General features: G+C 37.1%; 1 protein-coding gene across 1 annotated transcript in view; it reads right to left on the reverse strand.

Moving 5' to 3' along the window:
• The window catches only part of EYS (eyes shut homolog), a 660788-nt gene that overhangs the window by 17073 nt on the left and 627221 nt on the right, over window positions 1–16494 (reverse strand). The window contains exons 35-39 of the mRNA XM_042829470.1: window positions 14973–15155; window positions 12501–12667; window positions 12170–12314; window positions 8590–8764; window positions 4787–4959 (exon numbers count right to left, since the gene is read on the reverse strand). Of these exons, the coding sequence (XP_042685404.1) occupies window positions 4787–4959; window positions 8590–8764; window positions 12170–12314; window positions 12501–12667; window positions 14973–15155 (843 nt within the window). The remainder of the gene's footprint in view (window positions 1–4786; window positions 4960–8589; window positions 8765–12169; window positions 12315–12500; window positions 12668–14972; window positions 15156–16494) is intronic.

Below are 16494 nucleotides of genomic sequence, written 5' to 3' on the forward strand. Positions count from 1 at the left end.
AGATCTTTCTGATTTTGATCTTGATGACTTAACATGCTAGTAAGAGCCTGCAGTTGTCCTTAAAATGGCTAAAAATTGAAACACGGTAATATTAAAATAGTTTGTATGTAACACCAGCAAGTCTACCTGCATTGTCAGACAAATCAAACAGATCACACATGTGTTTATAATAAGTTCCCTAGTTATGATAAAAACCTTGAGCTAAATCATACTATGAATTAATATGTCTTCACAGAATCATAGAATTTTAGGGGTTGGAAGGGACCTCCAGAGATCATCGAGTCCAACCCCCCGGTATCTTACAGTAAGATTAAATATACATTAAGAAATATTCTAGGCTATGTAGAAAGATAAAGATCTTTATAATAAGTAGTATTCCAAAGCCAGTTTCTTTTACTTTTATTCCTCCTTTGTGGCTATGAAGATGAAATAGGGACAGAATTCTCTTCAGTTATTTTACAGTTGGTTTCTCAGGTATTTGAAAAATAGTGCTGCATTTTTGTATTGAATAATGGAATTGGACATCAGAATGTCTAGAAAATTTACTTCAGCTGGTAAACACTGACAAGGGAAATTTTCATTTGTTCATCAAGGAAATTGTTTTACTGCTTGATAAGTAAAATCCCATTAAACTGTGAATAACAACAATAAATATCTATTTTGCATTTCCTTTCTTTTTAAGAGCTGTGCAGAACGCAGCTCTGGAATTCAGAAGATGAGGTATAGTAGAATAAATCTATTTTACCTTTATTTTTCTGTTTAAATGGTAGCACATTCCAGTATGATGCTTTGAAGTCAAGGGAAGTTATTTTAATTGCTGTTGTAGAAGTATATGATACAAACTAACCCCTTTAAATTTGAATGTGGCAGTTTTTCAATTTTAAGTGGCCACTTAAAATTAGTGTTGTTGATATATATGCAAATTGATCAGCAACTGTTTAACAGTACCCAAAGCGTCCTTGCTAAGAAGAGAATTGCTGAAATTCACAGGAATGAGATGAAAACTGCTTATTTTAGCCACTGCAATTCTTTACCAATGCTGCCATCTACAGAATCTTTCAAATGTTACATTGCTGTCCCCTTAAAAGAGAGTATTATCAGTTCTGTGAAATCTTTCCATTAACTCCTCTGAAATTACAGATATTCATTCCTCTACAGAGCCAAGTAAATTATATAGGATATAAATTTGGATAGGATATAAATACTAAGCATATGGCTTAGTATCTAGTGGAATTCTAGCTTACAAAGGAAGATGATTCCAAAAAATTGTTGAGGTTTTCTACTACCTTATGTGATAGTGTTTACGTCAAGATGAGAGACTTGTTTTATTAAAAACATGAAAAGAAAATAAAAACTAAAGAAATAGGAGCTCAAATTTCTTTTGATACTAGAAGACTACTTCAGGGAGATGTCATACACAGTTGCTATATTAATTTTTCTCTGACAAATCTTCATTATTTGCCACTACAGGATTAATAAGACTCACAGAGGGTCACTGCTGATATATGAGGAATAAACAGCTGAGGTGCAATTTAGTAAAGATTGAAATATAAATGCAGACTGCCATTATCAATAATAAGTATGTTAGAACGGAATATTTGGCTTGAGGAAGTGATCCTTGAATCAGCTTTCTTGGGCCTGTCTTCCATCGAGGGCTTTATCTTACAATACTTTATTAAGGAGATCTTGAGAAGGTCAAAACCTTCTCTCCTAAAGTCCAGAGTTGTAAGCTTCTTATGCACCTCCTCACTGTCTTAAGGATCTTGAACTCCACCATGTCATTGTCAAGGTAGCAGAGGCCAAGGACCTTCACATTCCCCAAAAGCCCAAACTTGTTAATGGGAACAAGGTTCTGCATAGCACCTCCCCTTGTTGGCTCTTCTATCACTTGGAGAAAGAAGTTATTATCGGTGCATTACAGGAACCCCCTGGATTTCTTATGTCCTTCTGTGTTGTCCCCCCAGCAGGTATCAGGCTGGTTGAAATTCCCCTGAAGACCTGGGCTTATGAATGTGAAGCTGTTCCTATCTGCTTTTACAAGACTTTACCTGCTGTCTTTGTGGTCAGGTAGTCTGGGGCAGACATCGATTATAATATCTTCTAGCCTAATGTAATAATAACTCATAGAGTTTTGGTCAGCTCCTCATCCATCCCCACGCAGAGCTTCAGGCACTCCAGTCGGTCATCAACAGCAGGGCAACACCGCTCCTCATCTCCCCTGCCTGTCTTTCTTAAAGAGCCTGTATCCTTCCATTACAGCACTGCAGTCATTGGAGCCATCTCACCACGTTTCTGTGATCTCAATAAAATCATCACCTTCCAAACATACGCACATCTCAAACTCATCTTGTTTGTCCCCCATATTGCATGCATTACTTGGCAGGTACTTGAGAGAAGCACTCCAACATGTTGTGCTCCTAGAAAGTGTTTGGAGGATTTCTCCATAATGGTGGCTTGGTGGGTTATGGAGCAAATCATCTTGGATGAGATTGCACGGCATGTGTGCTGTGTCCAGGGGATCAGGCCCAGCCAGCACGGGTTCATGAAAGGCAGGTCGTGCTTGACCAACCTCATTGTCCAAATGCTTCTTCAACTCCAGCAAGCTTGGGGTGGAGAAGCCCGTTCCAGTGTTTGACCACCCTCCCAGTGAAGAATCTTCTCTTGATATCCAATTTGAACCTTATTCTATGATTCTATGACTATGATGCAGGAGATAGTAGTTAGAGGGTTTTTCATCTCTCATGTGAATGTTTTTATAAAGAACCAATACATATTTTTAGTGCTTGTTAGGTGGGTTATTACTTTATTTCTGTCAGCTAATATTTATTTACCTCTAACTTCTGAAGTCTATCACTCATTATTGTGGTTCTAGCTCTACTGCCCTGTTTAGTCATTTCACCTGATCTATTGCTGTGCAATCCACATCATTATCCTGTATTTTCCAGTTGCTATTATTTGTAAAACCTGTATTTGTTCTTACTCTTTGTTATTCTCCTCTGATTTTTTTTTTTCCCCTCTTAAATCTCTGCTGTCCTTTTCTCATACTTCTTTCCTTCTTTTGTGCACATTCATTAGTCTCCATAACTTAATTTCCCTCCATTCTCTTCTGGTCCCCTGGGCCATTCATTCCTCTCTGTCTCCTTTTCTTTTGGCTCCAATAACCACCATAAATCCAGAGATAAGATGTTCAATCTTGATAAACAGCTGTTTTTTTTTAGCAATTTGCCATCCACTAAAAGTGCAAACTGGGCTTTGAAAAATCTCATGATAATTAATTACTCTGCCAGAGTAAGGTTAAATGCGGGGCAAAGAGTTTGTTGAGGACCAACAGACCCTATTTTATAAAGAAAGCTTTTAAATAAAACAGAGAGGAACCCTCTAATTGCATATGTGCCCAACCCATTTGTTTTATGTTTGTGTTACTCTCTTTTTTGTTTTAACATATATCTGTAAATAAGTTTTGTTACTTATATACATTACCTCTATTATATATTTCATGTGCAGTCCAAGACAATTCCTCTTCACTCACTGTGGCCCAAGCAAGCCAAAAGACTGGAGATCCATGCAATATGTTTACCAGCTGAAGGAATTACTAAGAGAATGACAGTCTTCTTTTAGGCTGTTGTGGGCATGGATTAAAAATTTTAGAAACAGTTTCCAGAAGCTATATTCTCTTTGATTTCAGCCTACAGATAGCAAATGCTGTCTTTAATGGGATTTTTAAACCGTATCAATGGATGAGGACTGACCATCAAGTCAGAAAAAGTTCAACTCATCAATTTTGTGTTTGAAGCTTGCTCTATAGACACAACAAGAGTGGATGGACTTTGGCAGGCAGATTGAAATGGGAGCTATTTAACAGTAACCAGAGTTCTTCAAAAGATGTGAAGAGAACATTTTGAAAGAAATTCACATTTCTGCAATACTATTTTGAACCCAAAAGCTTGAACCTTCAGAATAGAAGGTGCAACTCATACTACACCTCTTTGCACACAGAAGCACTTCACTCTCTTAGAGGAAAAGTCCCTGAACATGTAGCACTTGTGTATGCACAGTGTCGGATACTCATTTGTACAATTTCTTATAGAAGAAAACACCTTGATAAAGGATTCCTATAATTAAGTGTGAGAGACAAAAGACAGGCAGATTGAGGACACGTTTCAATGGTGATACACTGGAAGAAAACCACGGAGAGCAGACAACTGAAGATTGTCACAGGGATGTAACAGGAAACATTCTCGGAGCATCCCTATCAAATAGCTAGTGAAGTGAACAGCTGCCTCCCCACTAATATCAGCGCAGGTTGGATAAGATCCCAAATGCTTACAGTTTCTGGTGTACATCTGATCTCTTAAATATATGCCCCAATGTACTTCATTAAGGTGAGCTTGGGAATTGAACTAAGGAAAGAATCTTTTTAACATTGCTCTGGAATGCAATGTACCCAACAATGTACCCAACAACGCCTAGCTGCCTCTGAGTTTGGTTGACTAATTTGGAAAAAAAAAACCAAACAAAGAAACAAACAAACAAAAAAAAAAAAACAGAGGGAAAAAAGGTGATGAAAATAAGCAAAGTCAGAAAGCAATATCTAATATTTCATAGTTTTAAATGATTTGCTTTTTTTAATAGAAAATAGCACCACTTATTTATGAAATAAAATCTGTTTTGTACTGTGTGACTTCATTTCACATTACTTTCATATGCAACAAAATACTGTGTTTTTTATCTGCCTGGACATTATTATCAAGCAACTCTATGTACACATGCTATTCACTTGACATACCTTGTTCACAATAGGTGCCACTTGTTCCTAGAGGACAGTGGCACGTGTAGCCATTAGGCAATGGCACACAGGTACCGCCTTGCTTGCACAGATGTGGAGGATCATGCTCTGGATCACATACTGTCACCATTTCTGTGCAAAATGCACCTTTCCATCCAGCCAGACAGTCACAACTATGGTGGTTAAGTGAAAGGAAAGAATGCAGCGTTATTTCCAAAAGAAATCAATATTTCAGTAACAAAGTAATGAAGATATTCAAGCCTTGTATGCCTATATTTAATCTTCTGCTCCAAAACAGCTAACAAAAGAACATAGTAGCAAAGCTTATAATTTATCTTTTTTGATGTCTTATTGCAAGAAAACTGTATATAATACAGAACACATTATTTTTAATATTTGAATTATAGTCTCAATATCCACAAGAAACAATAATACTTGTGGATTTTTACTGTGTGTTTTGCTCTACAAATAACTCAAGGTAGCTTTGGTTGCATAAACTAGGATGAGTCGAAGTGCGAAGTGTCAAGCATGGCATCAAATCAAACAAATTTCCTTATATCAGTAAACCAGGGATTCAACCCTGCAGATTCACACACCTGAATCGGTGAAGGTGCACCTGAGAGCAGGTGTCTACATTTAAGATGAGTATCTACTCAATGGAGATGAGAGGCTCAATTAATTTACCTAATGAGTTAGGCCAACAGAGATGAGGCAGATGTTTAGTGCCAACTAAAGCTCCTTGGGGTATCCCATCTGGCCTCTGACTACAGTTCCAGAAAGACAGTAGTCAGGTTCATAAAGGCTTGTGAGGTCAGCCCAAGCTACTGGAGATTTCTGGGTATATTTCTTCGGTTTCCCATGTATTGGATCTTAAAGATGCTGAGTAATGGAGGAGATCTCTTAATAAAGGTGACTTTAAACAAAGGCATTAGGAAACTAAAGCATTATGAAATACAGTTTGTCTTCATGCTATAAGGCAAAAGTGGAGTGTGGAAAAAATTAAGATTGGAATAAAATTAATGGCATTTAAATAAAGAGTACAATAATTTGTTGCAAAAGTCATATCTGTCATATATAAGGCTGTCATATCTTACTGATCTAAAACATAATAAACACAGAAATTGCTTTTCTTCTTACAAACTATAAAAGCATGTCCTTTCATTGAAAATTGGTTATATCCTTGCATTGAAATTTGTTTTGAATGAAATCAAACCTAATAATAAAAAAACAGCTTATTTCATGGGTTATCCCTGTACAGTATGAAGATAGGATTTAATTTCCTGAGCCCAGGCTGCCAGTGCTATTTGAAATGTTATAGAATACTGAGAAATCCACATGTGTCTCAGAGATACGATAGAAAACTTATACAAATCCTGAGCTGTTCAAAGATACAGCTGAAGGACAAGCAGCCTACCCAAGGGTATCTAAAGTGCCAGTATAGGCTTACATTCAGCAAATGCAACCCTACCCATGATGCATGATGTTCTTTTCAAAGTATAGAGAAAACATACTCTCCCTCTCACTTCAGGAACTTTATGGAATAGCCATAACACTTCATAAACAATCTTGTTAGATGTATGTGAGCGGCCCTGAAAGGAATACCTCCTATTTTATTATGTTGGCCCACAACATCAGAGGCAGAAATTTGTGCTATGGCAGTAGAGGTTTAACCTTCCCACCAATATTCCATTACACTTTTTTGTTGTGTGACAGATGGCAGCAGAGGGGCAGTCTGAGCAAATGGAGTTTGACACGGAAGCAAAGATGCGTATGTAACAGAATTCCTCCATGTGGAAATAATTGCACCCACTGACATTCATTGATGCTTGCTGAACATTTATGGATACCAAGCAGTAGATGTGTGCACAGTGAGGCATTGGGTGGTGTATTTCAGCAGTGGTGACAGCAACGTGAAACATAAGCCATGTTTTGGACAGCCATGCAGATTTTTATGAGCATGCCATGCAGACTCTTGTTCATTGTCAGTGAAAATGCGTAGATAATGGTGGTGGCTGTGTTGAAAAACAGCATTTTGTAGCAGGAAATTTTCTCTATCAAATAGTACTATTATGCTCTTTGTATATGTCATAGTTTTCATGGAAAAAATAAGAGACATTACTTTTGGAGAAAGATAATTTTTTGTTATGTATAATTTTGTGCTATAAATGAAATAGTGGAGCATATTATTGTTTCTCGAACTTAAAATTCTTTACTTTATTATTCAAATATTTCCTCTTAATTCTGTTAAACAATGTAGCTTTACTCAGATTCTGGCCAGAATGTAAAGTTTAATGCTGTATATTACTGCTTCTATTTAAATCAAAGCATTTTCCCTGTAGAAACTGAATTTACATGGCACTGCACGCTTTCTGGCAGAGCGATGGAAGCAAGACATAAAAATAGTTCAACACAGCAAGAAAAACTTCTGAGGAAATCTCATTTCAGGACAAAAATATCCGAACTCAAATCGAGGACAATGCTTTACAGAGGAACACAGATGATTTAAGAACAGAGGGAAATTCTGCTGAAAAATGCAAGACATTACTGACAGCTACTATACATCAGTAGAAGTCATGCACCTGCTACATTCACAGGTTTTTTTTTTTTTTTTAATTGAATTTTTATTTATTTATCTTGTGAGAAGTGAAACTGGCCATTACTGGTACATACATGCCTGTATAAATATAGTCTGTGACAACATAGCTGCTCTGAAATATGAGGGCAGGAGTATAACACAGAAGGAGATCAGTACAGATCAAAACCAAGCAAACAGCTCACCAAACTAAATGCAAATAACCTCCCAATTTTACAACAATCCCTAAAGAAATCTGCAATAGAAAATATTAATCTAGATGAAAACGAGCTTTATCTGCAATTTTAGAGGTTCCAGCACAGCTCAGTCACCAACTGCTACTTCAGGTTGTCACCTCTATTCCAGATGTTCTCTTGATCTTGCTAGTGGTAGCTTTGTATACCTTACAGACATGAAGATGGTGCTGGATAAGTTCCTGAAGCTAGGACTTAATGCTGGTACAGGAAGACACATGGGAGGTGTATACTTCAGTTTACGTTTCTGCTATTTATGTTTGCGTTTTTGATTTTGTGACTTCTCTAATATTGCTATAAATGTCTTCTCCTTTCTTTTTCTTCAGGAATATCTAACAGGCTGACAGCTAAGGATTTAATAGTTCTGAAAGGAACCTGCAAGTTCCAACAGTTGTGACATTGTATAGCTCAGCAGTTGGAAAGTAATTCCAAATTGTGTTTTTCAGACCTTTCAAAGCATTTCTTCACTACTGCATTTAAAAGCATATAAGTATGCTCTTAAGAGAAATGGGGAGGGGAACTGAAAGCTGTGTCTCAGGGGTGAATTTTCCAATATGTAGTAAAGCCTTAATAGCTTTAGAACCAGGTGGTTTTTTTTTTTTTTTTTTTTCCAGGAGCTTGAACAGCCCACTGAATTTCTACAACAGATCCCCAGCAAATGTCCTATCAACTTTAAAATGTTGGGTTTGATTTTCATAGAATCGTATCTTAGAATTGGGTTGGATGAGACCTTAAAGCCCAGCCACAGGCAGGGCTGCTACCCACCACATCAGTCTTCCCAGGGCCTCATCCAACCTGGCCTTGAACTCCTCCAGGGATGGGAGTGTTGAAATGAAATGAAACCCTTCAGTGATTTTCTTGCTTTCTGATATGATAGATTTCTGAAGATTTCTGTCATCAAGCAACTAAATTATCATAGTTACTAAGCCTAGTGACCAGTCTGTGCTGTAGCCTAGAAAGAAATTTTTTATACTTACTAAACAGTAGAGCCACTTTCCATGCACCTCCCACCATTTCCGCATTTTATTAAACTGCATGGAGAAGCTTTACATTGCCCCACACTGCGACCAGAATTGGGGTGACCTTCTGGATTCCCTGGTGATTTGAACTCCTGATTCATGTTGGTGCGAACTTGCACATCAAAAATGCAACCTTAGAGGTAAAAAGGAGAAAGAAACGGATGGTAAAAAAGGTGCAGGAAGACAAAACAAATCAAGCAACAGTACTCTGTAATCTGTCACTGAATGGGTTACACCAGAATGTCTTCGTGATGGATGGGCAATTGTACCACCTCCAAAAGCTGAAGTTATGCTGGCTATTTTCTGTTCAGTACATGGGTGAATGATTTTAAGACCCTTCATTAATGGCACGTAAAAACAGCAGAAGTAATTTCTCAAGGAGCAGACAGAAGGATAAGTCAGAGACTAATGTGAGAATGATGTGGGTCTAAATTTGTATTTTCACACACACATGCTTTTATAAGAATGCAACTACATCAGGTAAAAATGGTCTTAAAAAAAAGTAGGACAGAGGATAGTACATCTGTTCAATGTCAAATATATAGGAATCCAGACAGAACCAACTAACAGACTGCAGGCAGAGAACGTGGACTTGAATTGCTGAAAAGGACCTTTTAAAGGGGGGTGAATGCTTCAATTCATGATATGAAGACTTCAATTAATTGTACTTATTTTTTAAAATTCACTTGATACCAGTGTTTTCAAAATTCACTGAAATCACTTATGAAACAAACTTGCATGTGAGAGACATAAGAAATGCCTAATAATGGGTTTTTCTTCAGCTCCTAATAGAAAAAAAAAGGACTTTTTCTATTGCCTATGTCACAGACAAGGACTTCAAATTAATTATTACCTACACAAGTCATGTGAGAATTCCAGAAAAAGATGACTGCTTTGTGCCTCACATTTATTGATAGAATTCTGATCTAACGAATGTCGGAACATTTGTCGAGATGGTTGATTTGCAAATGCTTTGATTTGCTATTAGTTTGGGGCTCCTCCCTTTGACCATATTATCTTTATGCAAAGAAGTATTAGAATAGCAGGTTTTACACCTTTCACTGACACTTTTGCTGACATGAACTTTTGCTGACACTTAATACAACAGTAAAGTAAGACAAGTGTGATTTTCATCATCATCTAAAAAAGTAATGTTTTCAGAGTGGCTTGACAAATCCTAGTACACTTAATGCTCATTGCACCTAGCTTTATATAATAGGACATCTTTTATGGCAATGTTATTTGAATTTATTTACAAAAGTTTTTAAACTTGGATTTATAAACATTTGACATGGTGACAAATTATATGCTATGTAAGGTACAAACTGGACGACCTGTGGCTTTTTTAGTCCCTCAAGGAATTACTAAGTAAGGCAGATCCATAGTAACTATGAAAAACAAATGCATCTTCTTTAGATATCTAAATACTGAAATATGTATCTAAATCTTATAGCTCTACTTTTCTGTTTTTTTTTTCCCTTCACTTTTGGAAAACTTGCCATTAGATTACCAGAGCAATCTGCAGAAGATATATTTTTTTAATATAATCATAACTTAGTTTGAAAAACATGTAGCAAGATAACGATTTTAACAACAGTTAGAACAACTTTAGAATAGGAAGCTTTCTTAAATAGGATTTTTCTTATTGCACACATTTTGTAGTTTTGTTTATACTGTCCCATAACTGGTAATTTAAAAACTCACATTAAGCAATTTAAAAAACATACAATCAAGTTTGATGTTTATTTATTTGTAATCTTCATATCATATTCCTTCTCCTTTTAATGGTGTTGGTTTTAGGCCACCACATAACTCAGTAAATCCTAACTTTTCATCTGTTTATCAGATAAAGCATGTTCTGTTCTCTTGAGTCTTGCTAGAGTGGTAAGAAAAGGCTGCCCAGAGCTCTGTGTAAACAATGGAAAGCACAGTGAGTACCCAAGAACTGGTGAGGCCATAATGGAAAATTATGACATTCATGACTATGACTTATTTGATTGTCCCAGCAGAACACATAGGTCAGAAACAGTTCTCCAGCATTTATAAATAAAGCATATAGGACATATTAGAGAGGTTTTTGGCAGAACTTTATGAATTCAACTGATTTTTTTCATTTAATTTTCTTATTTCTTATAACTGTTGGTCAGTGAGATATGAATGAAGGACTTTAAGAGCAACGATTTGTGCAAGCATTATACAACTTTCTATGGGGGGGATCAGCTGATGAATGTGCCTTCCTTCTGACCTGGATCCTTTTTACTCTGGGACAGTTCTGGGCCTCCTATAAGGAAACACTGCCAAATATTCTGAAGAGTGGAGAGGTTTTCTGGCACAGACAAGTTTGCAAGAGGAACACAAAAGAAGTTTCTGACTTTGTGAGTTGAACTCAGTTTCATACCAAAGATCAGCATTTGATGCAAGTTAGCTGAAATCAGATGTATTTAGACAGTGAACACACAGAGGATATACTTACTACCTTTGTGATTGCAATCTTTCACCCTGTGGCTCCGTAGACCACATTTGGGGCTTCCTATCAACAAATTTTTTACTCTAAATTTAATTAATAGCTTTCACCCCAGTCAAACAGTTTACAAATCACAGACCTTTTTTTGACTCCCCCACCCACAATGCTATCTGCCACTGTTGTTCATCACATCTTAAGTGCTGTCTGCTACTTCTCTGGCTGCCCTGAATAAAAGGACAAAAGAGTTTTCTACCTTAGTATAGTCATAGAAGTACAGGCATAATATTGTATATTTTTGTCGGCTTTCCCTGTAGCTTATCTTGAACTATCACAAACATTTAATTTTAACCTGTACCTAAATAGCTGATGTCATGTCATTTCCTCACCTGTTCATATCTTGGTTTGGTATCTCTCAGATTATAGGTTCCTTATCTTCTGATCTTGGATCACAGAATCAAAGAATTGCTAGTTAGAAGGGTTAGAAGGGACCTTCAAGGTCATCTAGTTCCAAACACCCTGCTATAGACAGGGACACCTCTCCCTAGACCAGGTTGCTCAAAGCCCCATCCAGCCAGGCCTTGAAAGCTTACAGGGAGGGGGCATTCACAACTTTGCTGGGCAACCTGTTCCAATATCTCATCACCCAGTAAAGAATTTCTTCCTGATGTCTAATCTAAATCTACCCTCTTCCAGTTTAAAGCCATTTTCCCTCATCCTGTCACTACATGCACTTGTAAGAAGTCCCTCCTCAGCTTTCCTGTAGGCCTCCTTCAGGTACTGGAAGGGACGGTTACCAAGCAGATGCACTGCCTTTTAAGTCAGCCTTGCATGTAGACTTTGTGCTCAGTGTGATTAGAAGCTCCTCACTATTTGCCATATATTATTAAGGCATAATAATTAGCAAACAAGAACAGACCTGAAGTTTGTCTTGCCTCTCTAGTCCACTATCTAGGTTGCACTTTTAGCTCTGGTCTCTGCTGTCTTCTCATTTTTCTGGTTTCTTCCTTGATAGATGGACAGGAGGAATCTGAAACTGCACAGTTTAGCAGGGATGGAAAAGAGTATAATCTTTACCTTGAAAGCCGTTCTTAAATCTGGATCCCTTGGGTAGGAGTTCTGGATTATACTCATGATAGCCCCCTAAATAAAACTGACTGAAGACATTGAGTCCAACCAGCCTTCCAGGAGAAGTGATAGTTTTATTCTTCTGATCATCCACCTTTCAACGAAACATGTATACTTGTTACAACAAAAGATTTTATTTGGGAAATACTAATGAAAAGAGCCCTCCAAACTTAACAGGGAAACATAATGCCATCATTTTTACACTTTAATATGGAAGAAAAAAAAAAACAACAAAACACACCATAATTTAAACGTGCACCCTTCCTCAACAATTTCTTACCTTCAGCCAGCCTTTCTGGAGATATCTGCCAAGGTGGATGACATGAATATTGAGAGTCAGGTCAAGTGGTTTGCTAACGATTGTTGCTGTGCCAGAACCTAGATTGTAGCTATATACTACTCTGCCATCGCAGAGGCCTAACACCAAAAAATCATCTCCATTCAGACCTGAAAAGACAAAAGCAGAGTAGCTACTTATGTCAGGATTCAGTGAATGCTGACTCACAAAAAATCCTCCAAATCCACTGAAAATACATCAGTTTGTGGTGCACTTCCACCCACTTTTGCCAGGTTCAGCTTCACTGCCTCACTCCAGATTCTTTCCCTCCCAGCACCAAGGGGTGAACTGGGGTGGGAGGTAGCCCTGGCTCCTTTTCACGACGGATGCAGTGTTAAGCTACAGATCTGAGAAATGAAGAAGGAGATGTATACACTAGGAGAAGGAGAAATCCAGAGGACTGTTAGTCTGAGAACTGTGAGAAGTTCAGTATGAAGTGAGATAGTAGAACAAGACTTCCGGCTTTGTGGAGGTAAGAGGAAGAAGATGTTAGACATGGCTGGCATTGTTCATGAAAAAAATTAGATACTGATGGTAATAAGCCAAGTTTCCACCTGACAACTACATAATAATCTCAGAATGTAGTATTCTGGTTAATAAAAATGACACCATGGAAGATCCACTAAGAATTTGTTTTAATTTTCAGCTTAGCTAAATATGGCTGCAAGAACAATGCTCACTATAACTTTGACACTACAGGGTATGACTTGCAGGCAAGCCTTTCTGAAATAGACTTTGGTGCAAATAAACAGTCAATTTTTTGGATCTATATTATTCATATTAAAACAAATGTTCTGCATTCTGCTTTGATTTTTGCAGCTGAAAAAGAAATGCAGGTTATTTTTCAACACCAATGGTGTTTATTTTATATTTGACTTTTTTTCTAACCTCAGCAAAGATAGTGGACAAATTGGTCTTTATTTGGTTGCTTCCTACAATTTCTTTACCAACAGTCTGAAATTCAGTTTCCAAGGTTGCAGAAATGTTCATAAATTCTGTGGTTGGTTTTTGTCATTGAAAAGAATGTTCTAGGCATTTGCTTGTGTTTGTATTACAGAAGAGCTATTTATTATTTGTTATCCCCACCACTGTGAGGGTGATGAGACATTGGAACAGGTTACCCAGAGAGGCTGTGGATGCCCCCACACTGTGGCTGGATGAGGCTTTGGGCAATCAGGTGTAGTGGGAGGTGTCTCTGCCTACAGCAGGGGGGGGTTGGAAGTAGATGACCTTAAAGATTCTTTCCAACCCAAACCATTATATGATTCTGTGACTATTACTAAAACTTAGTGATGGGAACACTGATTTCTGAAAATTGCTTTCTGAATGGCAACATGAAAATGGTTTTGCAGTGACAAGTCCATGCCCAGTTTCTAATTGAACAGCTGAAAATGACAGACAAAATTTCTACCATCCACAATCCTATCTCACAGCTCTCAATACAAATGCCAGCTCATATTCTAATTGTATAAACAAGTATGGTATAAATAAGTAAAATACTTTCTATGATCATTAAATTATAGAAGTTTCTACCCTGAGTGCTGTATGTTTGCAATAACATTTCACTAATTTTTTCTCAACATTCATCAGTGTAGTGGATCCCATGCTGTTAGTAGTGCTAAAATGGACAAGACATGAGTATCACAATGTACCTCATTCATCTCTGAGACTGTGCCAGCATTCTACATTCAGAGATACGTAAAGCACTGTTAAAAACTCAGTGCAGATATTGTAAGCAGATTTATATAACATGCTTCTCAACTGTGCTATTCAGACCAAGTGGAATACTTTCCTACACATACACAGTTGTAGCAATATAATTATATTGAGTTAACTTGCACTGAGTGACTCAGAGTTAAGGGCTAGTATTTTACACAAAGAACACAGAATCCAATCCTGGCTGCCCCCGGGGTGTGTGCCATTCTTGTGGGCCATGGAAGTGCAGCCTCTGTGACAGCAGTAGCAATTCATAGATGCCTCTGTGGCAAGTTGTTTGAGGACACAGGAAGAAGAAATGACAGGGTGTCTGTGACATGCTGGATAGCTGAACTGACTTTCCATTACAGTAAGTATCAGTATAAGGAGATTTGAGGCAGCATCTTCCAAAACTGATGTCCAAATAAGTGCAATCAATCTTGAAATTCATGCTGATGACTGAAAAAAGAATTTTGTTTTCATACATTTTCTTCAGAAATCTGCTACCTCAAGCATCAGATTACTAGTTTCTAGTGTTTAATTTTAATGGTTATACTTCTTTATGGAAAAAACCCAAGCTTTTCTACAGTCTGATTGCTTACTTTGCACTTTCTGAAAGTAAGTATTGAAGAGATTATCTCCTTCCTAAAGATGTTATATCACCCTACTTGTATGGGGAATATTTTAAAGTCTGCAATACACCATAATAAAAAATCTTACCTTGGCCCTTCTGTCCAGTGAAAAATATCAAGTTGTCTTGTAAAGCTGAGTGGTGGTTTAACAACTGAAATTTTAAGTGGAATTCATAGTAGAAGGTGATATTTGGGATTGTAGCGTAAGCTAGGAATGAAGTATATCCAAAGACATCTGTGCCACTGAAACTAGGCTGGGTAATATTAATAACTACATTAAAAAAAAAAAAATCAGCGTTAGAACAAATTCTTTAACGTGTATTTGAAATTTGCATTTAATAGTTTGCTTTAAAATTTAAAAGTAAGCAAATAACACACAAAAAAAAGTTATTCTGCAGTGTTTTACATATGTGTACACCTAATTTGTCCTTTCTTGTAATTTTATAAACAAGCTTCCTTTACAATGTAATTATTAGCAACTGCTGCCATCTCCTGGTCTCTATGTGGCATTGTTATAAATAAAAGTACTCTGCAATATTTACTCAGAGGTCATACAGACAAAAGAAAACTCACAAACAAATTCTCCTCCTAAAAGTAAAGCCATTATTATGCATCTCCAAGTGAAAGTGAGCAGGGATGTGCTGAAGAGGTTAAAGAACAGTAATTCTTCATAGGTAGGGAAAAACATATCATGAAATGATGAATTTGCAGCACAATAAACAGGACTTACATGAATTACATTGTTCCACATTATTTGCTGTACCATTTGAATTGGTGGTTGGACTAGATGGTCTTAGCGGTCTTTTCCAACTTTAATTCATCCTATGATTTCATAAATTAAATATCCAGGAATCAAGTTTATAGAAATGTCTAATTTACAGTACTGGCAAGTTATTTATCTTTTTTAAAAACACTTTTTAGGTTCAATTTGATTAAAAAAATTACTTTCTGTTTGGCATTAACCAAGTGAAGAAAGTAGCATTAATATAAATACCTTTAAACACCTGGCCTGAAATAAATGAAAGAAACAATCAATTGTAATCATGCAATTTATAACACCATCTTTAGTCTGAGGAATATCTTTTCAAATTTTCAACCTGGGAAATTTGCCATATTGACACTGAACACATTATTATCTGAACCTGACAAAAGGTGCAGACATAAGCCTGTGAGAAACTGTTCATGGCACAAACTTCAGGTCCTCAGCAGTGCACTGTGTACTGTCCCATTTATTAAGCACTACTTCAGATGTGGCACATTATGCCTTCTGTGATTTTAAACAGGAGCCAGGAGATTTCCACATGAAGTGGTTGGTTTCTCCTAATTACATGAAAACTGGCATAGAGTTTGTTCCTCTCAACCCAGTCTGCTTGAACGTAACCTCAGGTCTTAGACCTTTATGAGTAATGTAGACTGGAGGAGAAATACAACTCCCATATTTAAATTTGGTATTGGCTGCAGTCCACTAGCATTCCCTCAGACTACCTCAACGTGCCTACGGAAGGCTCAAATTTTGCATCTGCTTTAGTTTCTCAGCTAACTATGACAGATAGACAGCTCCTTTAATAAGAAGCCTTGTCTTTCTCTTCTTCCCTTTTCCTTTTCCTTTT

This window comes from Centrocercus urophasianus, unplaced genomic scaffold (genome assembly GCF_019232065.1).
Source record: "Centrocercus urophasianus isolate 14NV4802_14NV808 unplaced genomic scaffold, USGS_Curo_1.0 seq_10, whole genome shotgun sequence".
Classification (NCBI taxonomy): domain Eukaryota; kingdom Metazoa; phylum Chordata; class Aves; order Galliformes; family Phasianidae; genus Centrocercus; species Centrocercus urophasianus.